Source organism: Melopsittacus undulatus, chromosome 7, assembly GCF_012275295.1.
Source record: "Melopsittacus undulatus isolate bMelUnd1 chromosome 7, bMelUnd1.mat.Z, whole genome shotgun sequence".
Classification (NCBI taxonomy): domain Eukaryota; kingdom Metazoa; phylum Chordata; class Aves; order Psittaciformes; family Psittaculidae; genus Melopsittacus; species Melopsittacus undulatus.
In genome coordinates this window covers 25,558,660-25,583,876 of record NC_047533.1, presented here as the reverse complement: position 1 = coordinate 25,583,876, position 25,217 = coordinate 25,558,660, and the positions used below count along the sequence as shown (strand labels likewise).

The following is a 25,217-nucleotide window of genomic DNA, read 5'->3' as shown; positions in this document are numbered from 1 at the left end:
TTGAAAAGCTCTTACTAGCTTCTGAGTTTTATAAGGCTTTCAAATTGTATACTGAAAGTAATGAATATGTTCTGAAAGATAATTTTCAATAAAAAAGCTATCAGCAAAATGTATAATTTTTTTTTCTACATGACACTTTATCAGAACATACATTTTCCAAAATGTATAGCTTTTAATGAAACATATATTTTTCATCATGTCACTGTTTAGGTGAAAATGGGCAACATTCTTTGAAATAAATGGCTGGAGACTGAAGGTTTGTGTTCTAGTGAGAACTATGATATTTGCTATCACAACACCATCGTACAATGATAATGGAGTTGTGAACCAGTCCCTTCTGTCTGTCATTGCTGGTTGCCTGTTTCATATTAAAGGTTCACTGGCATTTTTCAGCAAGAATTGATCCCCTTGCCAGAAGACCTCTTCCAACAAACAGACTTTATCAACCAAAGTAAAATATTTTTCTTTGGCAGGTAAGATCTGTGTACACATACAGGAGGAATTGCAGTCCCCAGCCACAGTGTGCACTCAGTACAAAATCACATTCCCTTCTACTTAACTGTTTGCAGTTCCAGCTCTCCATGGGCTCTCACACAGCAAATCACAATGCACAGTTAAATTTAAGCACTTTCTTAAGTGCTTTATTACATTAGGTCCTGTTTGCACTGTGTTCAAGTGTCTGGCATTATATCAATATTTATGAATATTCAGAACTTGAACTATACTAAATTCAGAAAACTGCATATCAGCAAAGCTCAGTGGAATAAAGACTAATTTCTGCAACAGTGCAAGTTGTATACTCATGTACTCATGTCACCTTCTCTTAAATACATAACTTCAAAAACACTGCACTTTTTCTTATCCAGTTTTTGGCAGCTACAGGGACCATAACTGTAGGACTTGATGTCTACAATGGAATGATATCACCAGTTATGATCCTCATAACCATCAGCAAGCTGGGAATGTCTATCAATGACAATTTACAATCGAGAGCATCAAGAGCTGCACTCCTAAATAAGGCAGCCAAAGAGTCTGTGACACTCCCAAATAAAGATACTAGTTTTGTTTTCCCTAAGAAAGCAGTCAGGTCACATTTTTTTCAGCTTTTAAAACAGCACAAATACTCATGTGCCTGTATTCTGGCACTCACCTCACCCACAAAGAACATCCTAGGAAAATATCATTTTCCAAAAACTGTACAGGAGCTCAGGCTCCTCTGCTGGATCAAGGGTTTCAACTCAGGGAATGTGCCTTATCATCCAGTTTCATAGGGATAGATAACTGAGGAGCTGGTCACAGTTACACAGAAAAATGCAATCCTGGGAGAACCTGAATTCTTTGATCTTCTAACTCCTGAGCAACCCCTGTCTCTCTTACCCACACAATTGCCACACACTGCTGATTGTAAAAAAGCACAGTTTTACTTCAGGGTTGACATCCTCAAAATTTTTCATCAGCTGCAGCATAAAAAAATATAGGATGTCATTTTACCTAAGACATTTGTATTGTATATTTGTATATGTCTGTAATTAATTCATACTTTTCAGGCTGTATCAAGGGGGGGAGGGGAGAGGGTTAGATGAAAATAACAAAAATAGTAATAATATTGTGTGTGATATTTATATTGTTCCTTTAATTCTAAAATCACTTGACTGAAGAGTAAAAAAAAAAAAAGAAATCAGGAGAGCTTTCCATGCTCTGACACCACGTACATGTGTGCTATTAACCTTTCTGTTCCTCAGATAATACGGTGTAACATCATACCTTTTTTTCTGCCACTGCAGGCTTTCCCACGTATCTTCTGGCTCAGATCGCCATTCAGGGGGTGTCAAACTGTTTTCGTTTCAAAGCAGATAAAATACTTACAATACCAGAGCAAAGGAGTACAGGGCATGACCCTGCCTCTCCCTGTTCTTTGTAGTGTTTCAGCTATCAGCAGGTTCAGAAAGTACAAAGACTGCAGCTGAGCTTGTCTCCAATGTCCTTATTACTGTCCATCCAGCAGACACCAATACAACCATGCTACATCCTGCTCTCAGCTGACCAGAGCTCAGATAAGAGAACAGGTTATCTCCCTTTCGTTCATGGTCTCTGATAGACCCTGGTGCCTCTTCTTGCATAGACTTACTAAAGTCAAACTGCCTGCTACAGGTGTGGCACTGACTCTTGGCAAAATAGTAGTTCTTGTTCAACAAGGCACAGCTGTGGAATTCAGCCAGGGAAAAATTTATTATAGTATTCAAAGGAGTCAAAAGAAGATCCGTATCTTCCCGTGCCTAATTGGTTTTTACTTGCCAAGCAGTTGAAGAACTATCAGTATTTTCTTATTAGTTTGTTTATGCCATTCTGCATATGATAGCAATAAAAAAACTTTTGAAAATCAGGAGCAAAAGATCATCCTGTCACCAATCCTAAACTAGTCTGCAATTGTCCCAGGAAGAAACAACACTGTAATACATTGTTTGTTGCTCTCTTGCTTGCTCGCTCTTTAATTCTCTGTTCATATTTGCTCATCTCCAATAAATTCTTCCCAGATTGAAAAGATATAGTGTCTCTCGGAAGACCCTTGGAAATGACACATAGGTTTGTAAGAAAAGAGAAGTATTTATTTGTTGTGCAAGGAAACTGCCACAAAGAAGGGGAAGAAGAAAGAGCTACTGAAAATCATAGAATCATAGAATATTTTGGGTTGGAAGGGACCTTCAAAGGTCATCTAGTCCAGATGAGGAGGTTTTGTTCTTTGCAGTTTACATGAGGCACTTGAAGCTCTTTGAAAAAAGAAGTGTACAACATTCTTGTTTCACATCATGCTGACCTTGAACTGTTCCTGTATTCAACGGAAGAGGCCTGAAAATGGACAAGTTGTGTTTCTGTCTTCCATACCTTACAGTCTTTGTCAGATTAGTAGATCTCATCTTTCTTTTTCTTTCCAAAGGAAATACAGTGACTTAGAAGAAGTGGTAGTGTATTTTTGGTGCCTGAAGTATCTTATGTTACATAGTTAGCACACTAATGTATCTTATAGCTGATAAAAGGTAAACATTTAGAGAATCAAACCACATCTCAGTGAAGTGTTATCTTTCTTACACCTTTTTATGATGCAACCATCATAATCTCCATCTATTCATGAAGAGCAGTAGAAAAAAATATTACAGCAAAGAGTGATAACAGCCAAAAATACCATTCTGGAAACAACAGGTACCACAAAGTTGCCAAAATTTGGTCTCCCTTTTTCAACTTTCATGCAAAGCTTTCCAACACAGTCCTGGTGTGTTGTGAAAAGCCTTCAACTGGCACACTTCTCATCAAGTATGTATCTATTATGTATCTATTAATGTAACTGCCTACAATGTTGCTTGTAAGTGAAATACAGTTTACAGTGTTAATTTACAAAATACTGTTGCATTGTCCCTAAAACGCAGTTGAAAAATCTTTCTTAGGTAGTCCAATGATGAACCATGGATGTTCGTTACTTTATTGATTTTATTTCACTTTTTCATTATTTAAAAATAATGAGATCTCTGTGATGCACTTGGCTAGAATCCTTCTTCCCTCTCATCAGCCTTACAAAGACACCAAGAAAAATGCAATTTTAGGAAGCACAAAGCAAATAGCAATAAAATATTAGAGACAGACAAATGATCCCATAGGTAATCTTTTTACAGTTGGCCTGTATAAACTTTGGACTGCTAATACCTTTGAAACTGCCACCACCATTACAAAGAAAATTCTCATTACTCTGTCCATATCTGAAAAATCTGACACATAATTCATCACTTTTCTTAACAGTAATAGCCAGAGAAACCCATTTCAGAAAGTGTTCATACATCAGTGTGCAAAAATAATGTGCAATTACTTTTTAGGACAGGCAGATTCAGTTCTTACTTTGCCGTTTGCACAGGAAACTCCCAGTGCGATTTTAAGGCAGCAGGCAGGAAATATCTAAACTAAGTTTCAGCAAGGTATATAGCTTTCCCCTTCATTTGCAAAGTGTGCTGTAGGATCTTACACCAATATAGATAGTTGAAACCTGATATGCTATCTTTCAGTGTAATGATCCTGCCTACAAAATATGTCTCTGGAAACATATATTTCTTGGATTAAGTAGCTCTTAAAATCAGGATTTTGGTGTTGTCCCATTGCTTCAGAGGTTTTTTGAGCATATCAATCATTACAAGTCATGGATGATTATTTTGCATCAATTAATCTGTCTAATAATACAGATATATTTGGAGGATTTTAACTAGCTCAAATTAATAACCAAGATTCAGCTATGTAAAAGTAAATGTGATGAAGGGAATACTTTGCAATTGGTGAGGCACTCATTAAAGAGAGTGAATGAAACAGCAGGATTTCCTAGAATACACTATGGAGAGTGAAAATATTTGTTACTAAGAAGGTTGACAGGAAGTAAATTACAGTGATTTTCTGTGTCTTGGACCACAGTTCCTTGGGCACACATCAGTGACAATCCACCCGGCTAAAGTTGCATGGGAGTTCCTGTTTGTATGCATTTTACAAAATACAGTGTTTGCTTATCAGGTGAGCAAAGTGTCCTCAACCCACAAGGGAAGTGCACTTGCTTCTCCTGATACTGATCTTTGCCTTCACAGGCCACAACACAACCCAGGCTTGTTCTTTCATCTCTTAGCTCAGTAGCTGTAGTATCAGCTCTGAAATCAGCTAATAGGGAAAAGAAAGAGTAAACAAAGTTCAAAATTGCTCTGATGCTATTCATCAAATAGCTTGTTACCCTACTTTTCCCTTATCAATTCATTTCAGAGTAACAAGACTTCTTATACAAGAGGAAATGTGCTAGATTACTTATAAACACAGCATTTGCAAAATGGCTCTTTTGGGGCAATGACCAACACTGACCTATATGACATTTTCTCAGGCAGAGCAAGCTCAGGTTTTCAGGGGGAAATGCTGCTGTTTATAATAGTTTTCACTTTTTATAACTGTTTTAAAGTATATTTAATATGAAAACACTTCATAGCTACCTTCACCTATAGAGAACATACCATGCAAGCTTCAGCCAGCACCTGTTCTAACAATGAACTTTTTTTGGCAAAGGTTATTCCATATTTGCCCTCTGTGCCTACTCTCTGTTGAAAGACTGATTGGAGTGTGCTGTAACCTGGCATCCAGCCATGGAAACAATTGTTTTCTACAGGTGCAGCATTAGTAGAAGAGTTATAAGCTAATTTTGCTAATGTTTGATTATCTGCTATGTTTGATAAATGGCTTTCACTTGAACAATGTGAGTGACAACATAAAAAACTTCCCTTTGTTTGCTGTAAGTGCTGGACTAGGAAATTGAACACTGTACTTCTGAAAAATTGTGTTACAGTGTTACAGGATATATAATCACTCTGATTTGCTACTTGAGTCCTTGAATGCATAAAACAAATACTAATTAGAAATGTTTATTAAATTTTTGTATCACCTATTAAGAAATAGGCTGTGCCAGATGAGGAGCTTATTTCAGGAAAATTAAATGGTAAAAACTGCAGAAATTTTGCGAATCTACAAATTCCCTTGTGGTCAAGACTGAAGTTCTGATGGAAAATTATGCTACAGATTGTTTTTCTGGCTAAAAGAAAGTTAGGGAGGAAATTCTCCATAGATGTGGTTAACCTACAGGTATTTTTAAGTTGTAATCAAAAGAATGAACAAAAGGATTATTCTTAATTTTGGTCATCAACAGGTGTTGTTACTGTGCAGTGTAAAAAACAGGCTATGTCTTCCCATTCACCTGGCTTTGCCAAACCTTCTGACTTCAAGCTATAATTCAAACCTCATGTTTCCCTAGTCCTTTTTTCTTTCTCTTTACTTCAGAGAACTGATTGGATTGCAGACTAAGATTTCCTACCCCTCCAGCAAACCTGATTACTCTTCATCTCTCTTCCAGGTCAAAGTAATCTCTCAGGACTTTAACACTCAGTTTTCCGAGGGCCTCCAGGAGAGATTTGTACTTCTTCCAACACAGTCAGCATGCAGAAGCCTTTCTTCTGTCTCTCATTTTCTGCTTTATTCTCTCAAGACAGAGTTCTTCACTGCTACACTTGACATTTTTGGCAGCTATTGAGAAACTGATTTAAGTGCAGCCCTTATCCTTTCCTAAGATTTATGTAAGGTCAGAGTTAGAAACCTGTGCTGCCCAAGGGATACAAGAATAACTGGGAGACAGAGATGGCCATGGAGCCAGCACAAAAGTAGCCAGTGCATCCACCCTGTTTTTCCATAGAGCTGGGCATACAATGAATCAGCCAAAATGGGACAGAAGCCCACCAGAGAACCCACAACACTAATCAGATAGACATTCACAAATCAAACCTAGAGGCATTTGTACTGAACACAGATTCCAGGTTTCTGGACATGTCTTACTTGCTGGAAGTGTCACACATATGCTGTCATATGAAGATCACATGAATATTTTTGCATAAACCATGTGACCATTTGGAGGTGTTTTAGTTTAGGTCTAAATTTTGACCCCAACTTTCATTGCATATTAGACTAATTTTGGCTCCAGTAGTATGTCTGGTGTATGCAAAACTAAGGGGATATAGCCTTTTAATTAGCCCAGTGAGGGTTTATGATTGCGTTACATCAACAAGAAAAACAATGAAAGAAAAAAAGCTAAATTTCTACTTTGGCTGTCTGCAGCTGTTTGCCTTGAGATAGTTTTCTGAAGACTGATCACAGAACAGCAGCATAACAGCTTATGCAATGTGGCTTTGACATGAGAAAGGCGCAGGCATCTTTAAATGTCCAGAAAATCAGGAATTCAAATAGAATTTGAACATAAAAATAGTACATTCACAATTTATCATCCCTACCCATTTTCTGTGCCTGTTAAAAGACAGCATGAAGTTAGTCAGAGAACAGGCAAATCGGGAGGTCATCGTTATTTCTCCAACATACCTGGCAAACAGAAACTAATTAAGGTAAGGAAAGGAAAAAAAAAACAAGCCTACTATATGTCACCTAAAGAAATGCTGCTGTCAGTAAATTAATAATGTATGGCTTGAGCTGCATAGCATCTGCCTGCCTAAAGCTACGTCTGTAAATAGCGTAGAAGACCAGAGAACTGAAACAACAGATAGCAGATGGATCATGAAAAGAATGTTAGTATTAATTATACAATTCCAAACAATGTGCAAGCCCTGGAAAGCTGAGAATAGGTCTCTATTAGAAGATTTGTCCTCCATTTTATTTCCTATTAACAGTAGCGAATTACAACCTAGTGATAACAGTTAAATGTAGGATAATGAATAATAATTATTATTCAACATTTGATCAGTGTTTATTTTACTTCTATCTCTTTAGCAACAGGGAGAAATAGACTCAGTAAAATAAGAATCAAACTTGAATAAATTGGAACTTTAAAGTTTAAAAATGTTCATTTTTGCATTCATTTTTTCTGGGCCTTCCTGCTTTCTGGTTCTATTCAAAACAAGAGGTCTGGAAATAAAAGAGAGCATGTAGGTCAACTTGAAAGAGTTATGACTACCCAAAAGAATTGTTAAATATATCTAGACTTGCTATATTTTTGTGAAATAATTGGGTAAGTGACTAGTTATTTTTCTTGTGAAGTTATTTTTCTTACTATCAGCCCAAATTTCAAGTTACATTAGGGCTTGCTTTTCAGTAATACAAATAGGATTTTTCAAATATGTTTAATTGTCTTGAGAGGAAACATCCTGTTACTTACACAGACTTTGGTGGTAGTTTTACTATTTACTTATGTACCATTTCTCAGGATGTCACCCAGAATTATTAAAAAACAACAAAACCTCACACTACATTTGTCCCAAACAGCATCCTTAGCTGTGGGGACCAAATCCTATTTTCTCTTGTTATAAGCAGCTTTTTCTTTTGCTTATTTATCACACTGTTCAGATGTTTGAATCTTTAGTTGCCTGTTTGGGAAGGATCACTGAGGAGCTCATGTCCTCTTTGAGGTAAGGTACTTACATCCTTATAAGGATAGCTTTACCCAGAAGTGAACTAGAGGAGGACTTGCTGAGGGGAGCAGTTAAAGATAGAGGTGTTTGATAGATCAGGTGAATGCTGACCCCATCTGTCTGTAAAGACTGCTGCTTCACTCAACAAAACATTTCATACTGCAGAGAAACACTTGTGTTTATCAGCAGCAAATGGCTGTCATGAAAATTACTATGCCTGCCCTAGCCCATTTCTCTTTAACTTGGCAGCAGCTTTGGAAAACCCTGTTTAGTGTTCTATGGCAGGCAGATAAAGGTTGTTTAAAAAAAAAAAAAAAAAAAAAAAAACAAAGATTGATATCCCTTCTCTCTTTTTCTTTTCTCTTCTCTTTGATGAGACCCTCGTTTATGCTTTCTAAAATACTCCCTATGTATCCTTATACGGCTACAGACACTGACAGATGCTAATAGTAATAATAAAAAACCACATGGGTCTGACTCAGTCCTTTTACATTTAAACATAGCCAGGTGCAGTTTACTCATGCAGTGATCCCCTTTATAGTTTTCAAATGTCAGTTTCAGTTTGGTTAATTAAAAGGCATTAGTGGTCTATGAAAATGAATTCTAGGCTGTTGAGCTTATTCATCATATTTCCATCTGGTGAATAAAATGTTTAGCTGGTGAGTTCCTGCTTATGATTTTACATGGCTCTTTCTTCTTTGCGAGGCTATGCTTTGCATGGTGAATGGATCTGTTTTCCTGAGACTTACTTTCAGTATACCAGAATATCGCAGGAAAGAGCACAAGAGTCCAAGAAAGAATGACTTCTGACTTATTTGCACCTGTGCTGCAACTGGTGATTTTCTTAGTGTTAAAGATAATCAGCATATAAAAACTGGTGTTCAGGAAAGACCACGTCAGTTAGACTTAACTCAGTTGAAAATCTACTAAATTTCCATTGGCAGATATTTCAGCCTTTCATTATGGGTTAATTACATCTTAGAGTCAGTCTGACTTATACAACAGAACTACTTCTGCTCACTCAGAATACAACTAAAGAAGGTAATACATGAAATAAGGTGCCATTCTCAACTGCAATTGCAGAGAAAGTTCAAAATTACAATCCATTCTTCACAATTGATCTTCCTAGGAAATAAAATCAGAGGAAAGAGTTAAATGAAGTCTGTTTTTGATTTGGAACACCTGATTTTTTTTTTAAGTTTGGCAGATAAAAAGTTTTCTGTCAAAAGTTATTCTTTTACTCTGTTCCTGTGAATGGAAGCTAAAGTGAGATGCATTGAGATCCTGAAATTCCCAAGGACTGTTGAACACAACTAGGAAACCCTGCCCCTCCCGTTATGCTTCGTTTTCATTTCCAAACATCTGACAAATGTATTTTTTTCCTTCCTGACACTTCATACAACTAAAATTTTACCTAAAATGTTACTCATCTGGCCTGAGATAAAAACACGCTATTCTGTAAAAGGTGAAGTTGTCATTTGTACTGCACAGTTAAGGAAGACCATTGTGCAGATGGACACAGGGCATTCACTCACATAGGGTCACAAAGCACTCTGCAACCTGTCAAATTTTGCACAGGTCTTTGAATGAGGCAAAGTTAAACCATGCTTAGTGCAACAAAGTGCTGATAAAGTGCTGATTCAGTCTTTACTTCTCAGTGAAAGAGTCTTATCACTCAATATATAGGAGTGATGAAATGGAATCTCTTGTTATAGCACTATTTTGTTCTGTATTAGCACTGAGTGATGAAGGACCTTGTTTCCCTCCTATATTACTTAATCTAATTGGAACTACACTCTCAGCTATCTCATTACTTAATAATACCTAGTACTTTGGTACCTCCATTTCAAACCTTGAGTAGTTAATGACTAGTTATACACTCAATCTTCATTTCTTTAAACTAAAGATCCTTCTGCATTGCATACATACAGTGCTTCATTCCTTTTCTCATACAATAGATTCCAAAAGGAAAGATAAAGGGCTTGATTATTTTGGTACAGAAGTAGAGGATACAACTCCTAGCCAGCATACATAAACCAGCTCTGCCCTAGAATAGCCTATACTGTGGCTGCTACCCTTTTGGTGTACAAAAGAGTACAGATGTCTCATCCACCATTTCTGTGTGAGCAAAACAGAACACATCTCCATGGAGCAGAGTTACAAATATTGTTGCTGAAAAAAAACCCTAAGGTGTAACCTTTTTTTAATTAGTTTTTAACCAAACAGCTAAAATAAGAATGTACCATGTTGTATGCTTTACATTGGCTCCTAAACCTGTTAGTCAAAATAACTGCCAAGTTTATTATACCATGTATATCATATCTGTGACTGGGGTAATTTTTCAGCAAGGTCAGTGTGAACAGCTCTATGCTGTAGTCTGATTCAGAATTTGGTCCAAAGATGTCTATTTTTAAAATAAACCAAAAATTGATATTCATATAATCATGCTTTTCATATCATAATGTTCATATAATAGGATTAAAATCTATACCATGTCATAGAGTTAAATATGTTCTTGTCAAGGAGTATGACTACATATGCAGATACTGAGGTGATTAAACTGGCTGATTTTCTTTTGGAAAAATATTTGTGTCTCCTTTGCATAGATATCATTTAATCCCCTGCAGCAAGAAAAATCAATAATAACCTTTAGTCTAATATTATGTCACATCTTCAAACAATGCTGAAACTCCAAACTGATTACACTTCCGCCAGTGTTACCTTGTGACATGCCAAAATGAGAATTGAGACAGCATGAAAGACAAGTCAGAAAATTCACTAGACATCTCTCCTCTTTTGACAACTCTTGCCCTTATCTGTTGTGACTTCAAATGAGAGCTGCTGGAGCAGCGAAGGATAAAACAACCTGGTTGAAGAAATTACATGGTTCAAGGCTGCTCCTGATCAGTGGCAGCAGATTAAAAAAAAAACAACAAAAAACCAAAAAGATAGTATCAGTCACCTGTATCCAACTGCAAATACTGGCCTGTAAAAGTGCCCTTCTACTCCATGGTATCTCACATGAGGATCCGTGAGGACATCATGTACCAGGCAGATAGGTTTGTCTGTTTGCCTGACCACCCAGCAAATACAAAAACACTAGATGCAAAGGCAAAATTTTGCAGACAGATTTAAATGATCAGAATCTATTTACTGAACAAGTAATTTAAAAATGTCTGTCTCTTTTAAATCTTCATGACAGCTTAAGTTTGGGCTTGGAAGGACTATATCAGGTGGCTGTATTTTTGGCTCATGGTGGGATTTGGAAGAGCAACTAGACTTATCAGCTGCATGTTTGAGAATATGATTGAAAGCATCAGCCCACACCTGGAAAGGGAAGTTCTCAAGAGGCACATTAAGACCTGTGATACGTGGCAGAAACTCCAGCAATAATGTTTAAAGGTCTCATATTTTGCTGTGTCTATCACTTTGTCTCTTATGGCATTCTCCACTTGAACAGCAACAGAATGCTTCGAAGTTGCTGTGGAGCTAGGCGGCAGAGTCCTTTGCATTTAGTTTTATTAAACCAAGAGCAGGACATGAGAAGCTGGGCAAGAAAAGACCCCATTTTCTTTATAACACTGTAACTTCAGTTGCAGATTTAGAAACTGACTGCTTTCTGTCTTATAGAAGTTATATGGAGAAATAGTCTTTTCTTAAGTAATAGTGTATGACTGCTGTCAATTCTTAGTACTTTTAAAGCTTGTTAGATGATTATCAATCAGTAGCATTCCAAGCAAGGCTAGCAGGAGTCAATCCCAAAGAAAAATTTCTATGCCTTTGCACCAACATTGACTAATTTGTCAATGCAGAATATATAATGTGCAAGTATTGGCCAGTAAGATTTTCTATATTTCTTTGTAAGAACTGGAGAAAGAACAAGCCTGTGTGTGGTATTTCTGCATTACCGAAGACAATCTCCTCTGACATTATTGATGGATGGTGTCTCCAGATATAGTTCCAAAGCAAAATTGTACTACGGTTGTTAAAATGCTTTCCACAATGTGCACTAGCAATGAATGATGGCTTTCCTGTCTTCTTTCTGCCATGTGTGAAATGATTCTCTACTTCACTGAATCTAGCTGCTCATCTGTGACCATTTCTGTTGCTTTGCATGATGGAGTCTGTAAAGAGTTGCACTGTGGCAGCCTCTCCACAACATAACTCTCTGTCAAGCAAAACCACAATATTAGCTTGTTTGGATGGGGAGATGTATTTTTCCAGCTCCTTTTCAAAATCAACAGAATGGGGATGCTTTGCTACTATTTATCATCAGGTTTTAGAAAAATTCAGTGAGATCTGAGTTTCATGCTTTGTACTACCTAGTACTGGATGTTGCAGCAATGACGAAGATTTTAATGAATTAAAGCTGTACCCTTTTCTCACTAGCTGCAAATTCCATTCTGAAGCACATTTTACTGAACTTAAGCTATAAATTTATGATGCTTCCAAAAACAGGTTGAAGCTCCAGAAAACTTAAAAAAACCCCAATAAATAAATAAATAAATAAATAAATAAAAGAATTGTATTTCTTTGACTATTTCTTTATTTTAAGCTGTTAATCATGTACCTTGTGTTGGTGTAGCAAGTAATAAACTGTCAATACTGGGAGACAAATGTCAGAGGAGGCTGCTGACAGGCCAGAGAAGTCTCGCAAGTGTTATCTGCAAATAAATCATGGCATCATTTCTTCTCTCTTAGGGAAGGAAATAGTCTTCAATGACACCTATGTGCCAATTAAATTGGCAGCAGGTGACTCCTAAAATGTGGTTTTGGTCAACTGCTAAAACACACTTTCCCTGAGTCATTGTAACACAGTAACTATGGCATATGTACATGTATATTTGTCTAGTTTGTGTCAGATTTCTAGTGTAACTAATTGCAAATCCTAGTTCAGAACTCAGAGAGTTCTGAGATCTGTAAACTAGATGGAATTGTAATGTAGTTAACTTATTAAACAAACTTTGCTGATGCCTTCTAATGGCATGAAACCAATGCATTAGCTCATGCCTGGAGAATCATGCCACTAAGGTAAAACTTCCTCACTTTGTTGAACTTTTTTTTTTTTAATAATGGAGCTATGCTTCATCTTCCTTATTACCCTATTTCTGCAATTGCACAACTGCACAGCTGTGCGATCTTGTGACACATTGGCCCAATGTAGCCAAATATTTACTTCCATATTTGTAAATCTAACTAAAACACACCTAAGACACTGAGATGCAATGAGGACCCTTAAATATTTGCTTGCAGAGTCATTTGTTTGTACATAAAATAGGGGTCAATGACCAAAAATTATGTTAGCAATTAAGCATATAGAACAGCTCATATTAGTAGGCAATTTATTTCAGGTCTATGTGTTCCACAAAATTTGTATGTGCTGTGCCAAATGCATGAAGATATTCAGGAGCAAAGGAGCTAGCAGGTTGGGAATAGCCCCGGCTTTTCTTGACATTCCTAGTTTTAAGAATATTTCAAAAAATATTCTCCTAATTGTCCTGCTGAGTTACTGAGTTGAGCTCCACAGCTAGAAAAAGTGAAGGGTTATTGTTACTAATAATGATTAACAGTAATCAGTTCATTTTTTTTCATCTCTGTTGTAACAGGGAATTCAGAAAAAAAAAAAAAACTTGCTAGTATAAATAGAAGATATTCTGTACTGGTATCCTAAGATTTTTTTCATAGGCTATTTATATAGCATTACTCTTTTTCAAGTCCATTTGAAGTAAGATGAAGAATTTTCCATGTTAATTCAAAGATTGAGCACCTTATTGAGCAGTTCCACAAAGGCACATTATGCAAGAGTCCCAGAGCACTACATAGGCATGGACTTAGTGTTCATCTGGTATTCCAGGTTTTCTATCAGACAGATAATTAAAAGTAAGAGGATGACAAGCATATATGGTGTTTCCTTTTAATACTCTCTGATTTTTTTACTATTTTCAGCTCAGAGAATTTCCTGAGGCCAATATGATTCAGGAATCCCACTTAGTACAACTAGGAGGAATCCTTTTCCATTTGGCATTCACATCCATTGCCTGCAAGCAAGTACACTGCTTCTTTCTTTCAAAAAGAAAGCAAATTTATTTTTAGATTTAAAGAGAAAGGATGAAACAAGGGAAAACATGGTTATTCGCAGTCTCTCATGTCTTGACTATCTGGATTCAATCTCCTCTCTACCTCTTGTCCCTAGCAAACAAATCACAGCTTTTCTAGCTTTTTTCATAGAATATCTCCATGCTGACGCAATTCCATCACTATAATGCATAAGGGCGGGAAAGAAAGAAATGAAGTCAAGCATGATGCTGTATATTAGTAGTATTTGTTATGGCAAGTTGAGAATCAGCAAGCCTGTGTCCCACTCCTGCTCCAGTAACTTATTCATGCTGTCTTGTGACTGTCTAATTAAAAGTATAACTCCCACCACTGCCTCCTGTAGACACGATTTGTACAAAGCAGCGTCTGCTTATGTACAGTTTGTGTAGGATCTGATCCACTAGGAATGCATCGCGTCCTCTGCAGGTGAAACAGGCAAAGAAACGCCTGTTTTTGTGGTTCCATGGGACATGAGTGGGAGGTAGCTGTCATGTCCTGTTAATACTTGAGATACTGAGACACAAGGCCAAGGCAGATCATTAGTCAAATTTTCATCACTAAAAGGCTTTTGCTGCATTTGAGACAAGATGGCACCAAAGAGAGGTTTGGAGTATCACAGTTTTGGATCTTGATGTCTAAGACAGACGTCTGGGTTTTTTGAATCTGAAGACCTGAAGTCTTAGTTCACTCTAGCATTACATATTCTGTATATAGATATTCCCTGCAGTATCACCATACCTTCTTTGGTACAGTGCCTTTTGTATTGCAAAGGGTAAGGCCAGGGAATGAAGCTTATTAATAAATGACTCTGTTTGGGAAAGTAGACACATGGCGTAGGTTTTACAGAGGGAACAATTTAATTTTGTTCTCTTTCACAGCCAAGGCAGCAGCTCTGTATTGTCCCACAGGCTGCACAACCTGCTTAGACCACAGGCACTGAGACCCTGGCTGGGACAAGCCTGAGACAATACTACTCAGTACCAGTCAGTTGTTATAAGCTGTTTTCTAGCAACAGAAGAGAGAAGGTGCTAATGAAGTGCAAAATTATCTTTTCCTTACTGCTGCTTTGATCCCTGGAAATGTTCAAAAGCCGTGTGGATAAGGCTCTCTGTGATAACTGCTTAGTCTTGGTAGTCCTGCTGGTAATGGTTGGACTTGATGCTCTTAAAAGTCTTGTCCAACCTAGCTGATCTTGTGATTCTGTGAGACTCCAGTGTGTTTCACAGACCCTTACTAGGAAGTGTGTCAGTTCAGTCTCTGTCTCAGGGAAGACAGGTGTGCACAGATTCAGAATTGTATGGCTCATGCCACTAATGCTTGACATCTACTGCAAAATTTGTGAAAGTTAATTCTCAGTTGTCTTGCACTTTACATAGTCACTGCCTATGCTAAACAGATAAAGATATTGCAGGGAGTGGAAAAATATTAATTCAGTGTCATAACAATTTTCACTCACTTGTAAATATAGGTGTGATTCAAGAAGCAAATGAAGTACATGCTTTTTATATCTTCTGAAGCAGAAACATATGTGAATGCAGAACAGAAATATTTATTGTCTCAGGGCTTCCTTCTGCTTTGTCTCATACAGTGCACCTGAGTGTCTCAAGAACAGTGTCCTCCTTTATATATCTTCATTTAAGGATCAAGATGCATCACAGCAAAGATAACCTGGAGGCCATGTGGTGCTCTGGACACTTGTCCAGTGCATGCCTATCAGACCACCAGCACAGAAGTTTAACAACTTTTTTTTCCTTCAGTTATTGATTCACTCTTGAAGAAGAGGCAAATTTAACCATGGTTTTATTGCTAAGCTTCCTAGTGTTGAGTGTGCTGAAAAGTCGGGATATCCGTTATCTATTACTTACATTTTTAACTCAAAGTTTGTATATCACTTTCAGAGGTTTAAAGTCTATTTAATGATCATTTCAAGTTCATGTCAAATATATGTCAAGTCCAATAGCAGCAAGCCCTAAAATATCATGAACAGTCTAGTAATAGACTTGTCTGACTCAGTGTTTTACAGCTGATTTATAGGATTCTATGAGAACAATAAATGCCAATACAATATCCTAAGTACTGACTAACCCCAAGCTCCTTTTAAAATCTCACCAACCCAAACATCTTCCTTTTTAAATCAGCATGACTGTTCACCCACCAGCTCCAGAAACTGCCTGGTTTAACTGTGACTTAATCAGCTGAATTAGCTGAAACACTGTCCCATGCACTGTGATCACAGATCAAAGCACTTAGGAAAGCACAAAGGAAGTGGTGAAAGGACATGATGCCTGTTCCAGTGGTGATCCAGTTGTCTTTCCAACAGTTGTTCTGTAACAACAGAAACCTACTTTTCATAATCACTTGATGCCTTACAATTTTTCCTGTTCTTCAGTGGATTTCAGTGTGACACTGTTCAATAATTAGTTTTCTAGACTTGCTAGCACTAGAAGCATAGACTGGAACTTTATATCTCAGAGGAAGTACCTACATACCTACAGCTCCTGGGATTCATCTTCACCCATGTAAGTGGTACGACCACAGCAAATGCCTTGGCTTTAGGTTATTGTCAGGTTTACCTAACATTGCTATTAGTAGGTACAAGCATGTATTTTCATTTTACAAGCTATGCCTACTTGGGAGTCACAGATCAGTGTGTATGGGTGAAAACATGAAGGGAACATTCAGGAGACCTTTTACAGTCTTAGTCCAGTCCTATCAGAAGTCTGTGAGTTCACAGTTCAGTGATGCTGGAGTGACAGCTCTGATCATCTGCCAAAGAACTGAGGAGGACAACGTCATGGTTTCTCCACTGGAAGTGCAGACCTCTCCTCTCCCCAGAGTTTGGGGGATTGTAGTGATAGATACACCAAAGACTGGAGTGGTATACAATGCGCCACTCACCCTAGAACCTTTGCTTGTACTATTGAACCAGAAACTTTCCTTAACAGCACTTTTCTGCATCTGCCTTCTTTGGGAGACAGTTGTTTTTGCTGCTGACTTTAATTTTATTTTCTCTATGGTATCACCTAGCCCTGGTGATCTGTAAACTCTGCATGACCTGCTGTGTATTCACTTTCGCAGGTCACCTACAAGTAAAGAACTGTGAAGGTGAAACTAACCATCTCAGAAGCTCTCTTCTAAACAAGCTTCCACCCAATTCTTAAGTCTTTCCTATCTCTCTATCTAAGCATTAATAAGCTAATTCTTTATGAGGCTCAACACTGACTTGCACTTGGCAACCTTAGATGTTAGCTCTACCTGAGACACTGAGCTGGAAAATATGGTAAAGACAAGGTACATTATGTCTGACTTTTGACCTATATCCCCTCTGATGCAATGTTCACAAAGGCATTAATCACATTTGTTAACCAGGCCTGCCCTTTCATAATAGACGTCAGCAGGTGCTGCATGAGAGTGAGATCTGCAGCTAATTTAGCAGAAGGTGACCTTTCAGAGGAAGCTGGAAGGCCAGCAGTGTAAGTATGGAAACGGAGGAAAAGACCCATGCTGAAATAATGCAAACGAGGAGACACCTGTGTAAAACATTTGGCTGAGCTCCATTACATTGAAGGAAAGGCGGTCTGGCATGAAATGATTGCTGCACTACTTAGTGCAGGCAACCCAAGGATTTTTGCTTTGTGTCACCTGGAAGACTTCATAGGGTTTGCCTAGTCATAAAAATTGGTAATGAAGAGAATTACATTTATTTCAATGAAACAAGAACCATTTCTCTACTACTTTCTATAGGAAAATTTAGGAAATACTCATATCCATCTGCACTTTAACAGTATTTCAAGCATTAGAAAATAAAATTTTAGTAATGTTCTGAAATAAGACCACAGTTGCTTTGGATATGCAGAGAAGGGACTTATGCTTCTTATGCAATTAGCAGGTTACATCCCAGGTCAGTTCCAGAGCTGCTGATGCCATCAGTTTTAGTGTTTCAGCAGGAGATAATCTCACTTATACCAAGGAGGTGCATGAACAGGGAAACTGGGAGCTCCAGATCCTTTCTGTTATCCAGGTTTTTCAGTAGTGCACATTTTTTACAAATAAAATATTCTCAACTGTTTGATCACTGTATTGCCAGCCCTGTAGGAGGCCACTCCTCCAGTCCCAAGATAGGTGCACATGACAGGTGGACATATGTGACCATCCCTGCCCTCCACTGATGATCACTGACTGGCCTTCCACCTGCTCCACCAAGCAGGATCCACCCCAGGATGTGGTTGCCATGTCAACGCTCTCCTTATGGCATCCACCCCTGGGAGGGAAAGGCTGGAGAGATTGCCATGGAAACCATGATCCCTGTAAGCATCAATAAGGCTGGCCTCTCCTGCACCTTTCTGCCCACAGAATGTCCTGCCATGAATCTGAGAAAATCCCTGGACATGTCCTGCCCTATCCAACCCTGTCCCCAGGGCCATGCTGGTCCTAGTCACACACAGTTGCTCCTGTTGGGCTCACAGCAGCTTCAGCAGTGGTGCAGGACAGGACTTTTTCTGTCACAGAACTGGAGCAGCTCACATCCAGGGATGCAGTCATTGCAAGGGATCAGAATGCTGACACTGCAGAAAATCACCAAAAATTTAGTTTCAGGGTCACAGGATACACACATACTCAGTATCTGGCTTCCTGTATGCAGATTTTAGTTAATAAGTGATCCATTAAATAAGAATAAGAAGTGTTTGCATTCAAGAATTTATCAGTGCTCTGGATTTAGGACTGTCAAGAATTCATGTGCATACTCTGAGTTTATAAGTATCTGCTTTGACACTGATTCTGAGACATGTATAATGAGTTCATGTAATGAATCATCAAAGGGGCATAGATGGGCTCTCCTCAGGGACGAGGGACTTTGTACATGTTAACTGTTGTTATACACCTGATGTTGCTTATCTAAGAGAAAAATGAAACATGTAACTGCAGATGACCTTCCACAATCAAGGAGAGAACTTACAAAAATGCCCAGATCAGGAGATTTTGAGTTATATCTTCTAATAAAGACACATTTCTATTTTGTTATATATTTGAATAAAGAATTCTAGTGCTCTCTAAGTGGCATTACCGTGCAATTACTTATCTGGAATATACTTACAGAAAACTAGAAATCATCCTCTAAATTCATCCTGAAGGTCATTACTTCACTTGTAATTGGATGGATTTTGATCAGATTTCACATTGGGATCAGACAGTTCCAAATCAATCCCAAAGCGAGCCCTTGTGTTCTGCTCTCCTCTGCGTTCACGTGGCATAGAAAACTGGCTCACAGTATGACATAAAAGATATGCAAATTGTCATTCTGCTTCACTAGACTCTTATCTCTGGGTTAATAGGAACTTGTGTAGAAACCTCAAATCATTATGTTCTCTGTATTATTATGTCTTTGATCCAGTAGATGCTTTAAGTAAGAATATACAGGTACTTCTGGAAATCAGCCATCCAGACTTGCCGAAGCAGAAGCTGCTGAGTTTCCCATTTTTTTCCCTCATCTGCTTTCAAAACCTGCTCAGGACAAGAGGTAATGGCCTCAAGCTGTGCAGGGAAGGTTTAGATTGGATATTAGAAAAATTTTCTTCACAGAGAGGGTGGTCAGGCAGTGGAACAGGCTGCCCAGGGAAGTGGTGGAATCCCTGTCCCTGGAAGTGTTCAACAACTGTGTAGATGAGGGCCTCAGTGGTACGGTTTAGTGGTGGTCTTGGCAGTTCTGGGATAATGGTTTGGCTCAATGATCTTAAAGGTCTTTACAAACCTACTTGATTCTGTGATTCTATGATTCTATTATTTTGGCCTGTAACAGAGAATACTGAAATTTAATTACATACTCAATGAAAAACTGTTTTGTTTATTTTCACCTGACAATTTAATTCTTCCACTTTCTTCTGCTCTAAAATGTCAATACAAGATCCTCATCATCTTGTAAACCATTCAGTATTTTGCAGGTTTTAATTATGGACTGTGGTAAACCAACATAGAATTTCATGAAGTTACCAAATGGCTATGCCTTCTCTCAAGTATTACTTTCTTCCAGCAAAACACCTCATGGCAATAGTGCTGGTTCTAGCTGTAGCTCTGCTAGGAATAAAAGAAAGAACACTGAAATCAAAGTACATTGATTTCATGAACCTCGTCTGAAGAACTTCCAACCCAAAACCAGAGGTAGAAACAGCATGGTGACAGGGACACTAATAAAGTACATATGTCTTCAAATGGGCCCTTTTTTTAGCTGATTCAAATTTCTTATCTGGGTGTCACTGACGGAGCAGAAAAAAGCTTTTAGGAGGGAATGAGGCTACTGAGATGGAATGATGTACTCCATGTAGTGAAACAACATAGAAAAGTATTAGGAATCAAGTTTGGAGAGGAACCCAGACATGCTCCAGTTAATACTTCCTAACTCATACCTATTTAGAGAAAGTGAGTTTTTTACACATTTTATCAGAGTAGAGAACTCAAGGACAACTTCAGTGAGTGGCTTGAAAGAGAGCAAGCTACTTGAGTGCTAAGTGATGTAAAGAACAGAAATGAGCAGCTAATTCATCTTTGAAACATCCAATTTTCACAAGAACCTTGGTATTGACAGAAAGACTGTTATAAGTTATGTACAACATAGAGTATAAATTTATACTCAGAAGCAAGAAACTGTTACTCTATTGCCATTCCTAAATGAATTACAAAATTACTTAGTCTCAAAGTGCAAAATAACTTTAGAAGATTTCATTTGAATTCACAAAAATTCATTACTGATATCAAATTCCTCATGCTTTAAAACTGCATAAATGTTTTTTAAAACAATGCCTTGAAACCAATTACAGGTTAATTTAATTGACCTTCATAATTTTTTATTATAAAAACCTTTAGAAAGTGTTTGGTTTCATATTTGTTGCTCTTTCAATGGTATATTAATGATTTAAAGGCTTGAATAGTATATATAGATAAATTATATATATGAGCTAAATTTTTTAGAACTTTCATCTTGATTTTTCTGAGGCCTCTGTTTCTCTGTGTAAAGCATCAGTATGGCATATACTGTTTCAAATACAGATATTCTGTTCCTTCTACAAAATAAATGGAAAACAGGTATTAGTAAGAGACCACTGTCTACCATTTAATTCCTCATAAATTTTCATGTGGGAAAATCATCATTGCTGCCATCCTGCACCTAATTTGATCTACTCTGCAGTTTAAATACAATGAAATTTGCAAGTATACATATTTACATATGGGGGACAGCAGATAATATTGTAAACTCATTGGGATTAATATAATAGGAGTGGAAACAGGATCTGTCTGTGTACAGCGGATCTATAGAGATCTCCAATAAAGCCCCCAGTTAATTCCTAAGTTATGTTTCTTTCCTGGTCCATACGTGGAAAGTACAACTTACACATTTCAACTCAGCAAACCTTAGGTCAATTTTCAAAGAAAAGGTTCAGTCAATTTGGAGTGTGGAGCTGTTGTGCACCAGAAAGAGCAATGAGCCCCTTCTGCACAACAGCAGCAAGTGGATAGCAATGGGAATGAAGCATAATATTGAGAAATCAAAAATGAGAGAGGTTTGGACAAAGGGAAGAATAACACAGGGAGTTAAAAGGGACAGACAAAGGGCTTAAATCCAGCAGAACCACATCACCTACCTGAAATACTTTTGCCAAATTATCAAAGAGGGCTTGACCAGCACTGACTTTATGCTTGACTCCCCTGACTGTGCCATTTTTGCTGAGGATGTTGACTCGCTTTGTACCAAAACCTTTCTCTTTAGTGGCTCTGACTAAAATGAGCAAGTCATCCTGCTCATTCTCATTTTCGTCACACTCAGACCCTACATGTCCATTCTGCTGCCCATCCACTTCACTCAGCCGGCTGGTTTGGTCAGTCTCCGAGCTACTAGCATACTCAGAGTCCAGTGAGTCAGCAGCCTCCCCATCGGCGTACACCTCCTTCAGCACTCTCCCGCTGTGCGAGGATGCAACACGGAATCGAACCTTCCTTGATAGCCTCTCGCTGTCTCCCTTCACCTCACTTTTAAACATCGCCTCTTCCATTGATATGAGCAGTTTGCATTGTTCCAGTGTGGTGCCCATTGCATTTGCCAGTTTGTCACACTTAACAACAATATCAGCACTGTTTTCTGTTGACAGGGGTTCTCATATTATACTAAAGAGGGTTCCCAAGAAGATACACTGCCATTCTGCAATTAATAATGAATGTATCTGTGATATGGTTACCTTTAAACTAAAACCTGTAAAACGATCCCATTAATTAAATATTAAAAAGCCATTGTGTACTTTTTGGCACTAAGAAAGAAAGAAAGAGAGGAAGAAATTGTATTTATTGATTTAAATAAAAATTCAAAATCACACGTGATAAACCAAATAACAGAAACTACACAGGTTTATATAACACGGTTTTTGTTTGCTGAGAAAGACTAAGAGGAAGAGCTTTTCACAAGATCTGCAGGTCAAACCTGTTTTCTACATGGTTTAGTGATAGACTTGACAGTACTAGGGTAAAGGTTGGACTTGATGATCTTAAAGTTCTTTTCCAACCAATTGATTCTATGATTACAACTGAGGGGGAAATTGAAGACTTGAAGAGGAGTCAGAGATGGGCACGTTTCTTTCATCAAAACACTTCGTTCCTCTGCCAATAAGACCTCATTCACCAAAGTTTACCTTTTATATATGCTTGCAGAGATTTGGTGGGGAGTTCTGATTTGGTCTTTTGTAATGCTGGCCTTTTCACAGACTGGTAGAGTAGTGGAGAAGTGATTAATCACAATTCACTGCACAGAGTAACACAGTGTTATTAAATAAAACTGAGCCACAGCTAATACCACACATTAACCACAGCCCCCGTGTAATTTGTCAATTATTCAAGGGACTGGGCCAAGGAATCTGAACAAGGAAGAGAAGAAAGCTAATTAGTTGGGGCAACAGGGATAAACCAAAGAAAAGGTGTAATCAACCACAGGGGAAGCAAATTCCCCTATCCCAGCAAATCACAAGTAGAGATTGGTGTGGTGTAGATGTAAATATAATATCCCAGCTCTAGATGTAAATATAACAAAGCCACACTTAAGGCTTCTGGCCTATGTCAACTCAATATTATGTAATAGCACCTTAGACCCCCAAGCTGGTCCTGAGTTTGCATGATGATACCTACTTACAGTGCTATTCCTGCATTTTCTTCATTTAAAGCAAAATGCAAAGTATTCATTACAGCAGCATCAAGAACTCCACTTCCTTCTCACTTTCCTGGCAAGCATTCCCTACATACTCCCTGCAGCTTAATTTTTTTCTCTAGACTCATGAATACTGAATTGCTTCCTGAAACCTGTGACCCCCTGACAGGTATCAGCATGAAATGAGTCCCTAGATAGCCAGCCAAACCAGAACAGCAACGTCTGCAGTCATGAGCAGTTGCAGAGCTTCAAGCATCTGAAGAGGCTTTCTGGAAAAGGTTTTGGAAATGAAGGTTCAAATCTTTCTTCAATTAAGGTGGGGTTTATTGGAACTTTCTTTTGAACAAGAGGCATGAAAATACTGCTCTCCAGCTTAAGCAAAATCACAGTTCTTGTGACTAAACTCTAAAATCACTTATTTTCCATCTACAAAATGCAAAAACAAATTATTAGTGGCATCTCAGAGTTCTAGTGGTTGTCACACTTCTTTCAAAAATGAGATTATTCACTGTGTTATCAATTATTGATTTACACAGGAAAAAAGGTAAAAATAATGTTATGAGAGTTAAAATGCATTGCTACTCATCTTTCAGAGAAGATAAATAGCTTGAATCAATGTCTGTACTAATAATGAATACAGTTGAAAGACACCTTGTGAAATTCATTTGGGAGGGGTGGTTTGAATCACTGATTGTGATATAGCTGCTTTCCCACAGGTGCTTTAACAAATACAGATTATTATTACTAATAACTGAGAGCTAAGAACATTCTTAGTAGCAAAATTAATGTTTTGAAGTATCTTTTATTGAGTTATAAATGCAAGGCTGCAAGATACCTGAAGAAACCACTTTGCTTGGTGCTGAGCCCAAAGTTAACTATATCATAGTGTTTCCATGATTATCTGAGTGATCTCCTATTAGAAATCTGCAGTATTTTTTTATATTAATTTTAATTAAATAATAAAACTTGAGTCCTTTGCAATGAATTGCCACAGATACAGAATTCTGAGCTTTGATAACAGAAATATGTTGTACAATACTTTTATAATATTTTTACCCCTTCTAATTGATGCTATATACTTTAACATAGAAACCATTTTATTCTTGTTGCAAGCACTGGGAAAGCACTGGGAAAGTCTGTAGTGCAAAGAACTTGATGCTGAGTGATTAAAAAAGTTAAGGTAGCATTGAATAAATTCAGAATTAGTCAGCATCACGTTTTAAAAACACTTCAAATACTGTTAGCATCTTATTCTCTATTAGTAGGAAATTAGCTCATTGTTTAGTTTCATGTCAATTCCATTATTCACTGGAAAATATGACAAATGGTTATGGCAAGTGAGAAACTGAATGCACAGTTTTCTCTGCAGAAAAACAAACAGCTGACTGTGGAGTGTACCCCTGATAGAGGTATATACACATGCTTTCATTGGGATTTCATCTTGATGTTCCAGCTGTGGACCTTAGCTGAAGAAACATGTGACTTTCGGGGTAAGTGCACAGAGTCAGCAGGAAATAGATTACAAACTCGTGTGTACTCATGATTGTATTCATGATATTTGAGAGTTCAAAGACCTTAAATGAACATATTTGTACCATCTGCTGGGTGCATGTTCTCAACAAAGACAGAGAGGATGAACTGACAGCATCTCTGTCCCTCCTATACAATAAAATATGTTGAAAACGCTGACACTAACTCCACTTACCCATTTTGACACTGCACCCCGAAAGTTGTTATATTTGTGTGTATCATTTTCTAACTCCTTTAAACAATTTTTTTTTCATTCAAAGCATTATTTCATTTGATGAAAAGTAGGTTAGATATAAGGAAGGAATTCTTTATTGTGAGGGTGGTGAAGCAATGGCACAGGTTGAGCCAAGAAGTTGTGGCTGCCCCATCCCTGGCATTGTTCAAGGCCAGGCTAGATGGGGCTTTGAGCAACCTGGTCTAGTAGAAGGTGTCTCTGCCCA

The 25,217-nt window shown here is 37.8% G+C and overlaps 1 protein-coding gene across 1 annotated transcript in view; it reads right to left on the bottom strand.

Annotated features, from left to right (window-relative positions):
• Positions 1–22,096, bottom strand: part of GRXCR1 (glutaredoxin and cysteine rich domain containing 1) — a 38,904-nt gene extending 16,808 nt beyond the window's left edge. Inside the window, exons 1-2 of the mRNA XM_005149106.1 lie at positions 21,701–22,096; positions 19,569–19,571 (exon numbers count right to left, since the gene is read on the bottom strand). Coding sequence (XP_005149163.1) covers positions 19,569–19,571; positions 21,701–22,096 — 399 coding nt within the window. The remainder of the gene's footprint in view (positions 1–19,568; positions 19,572–21,700) is intronic.
• Between the last annotated feature and the right edge of the window lie 3,121 nt (positions 22,097–25,217).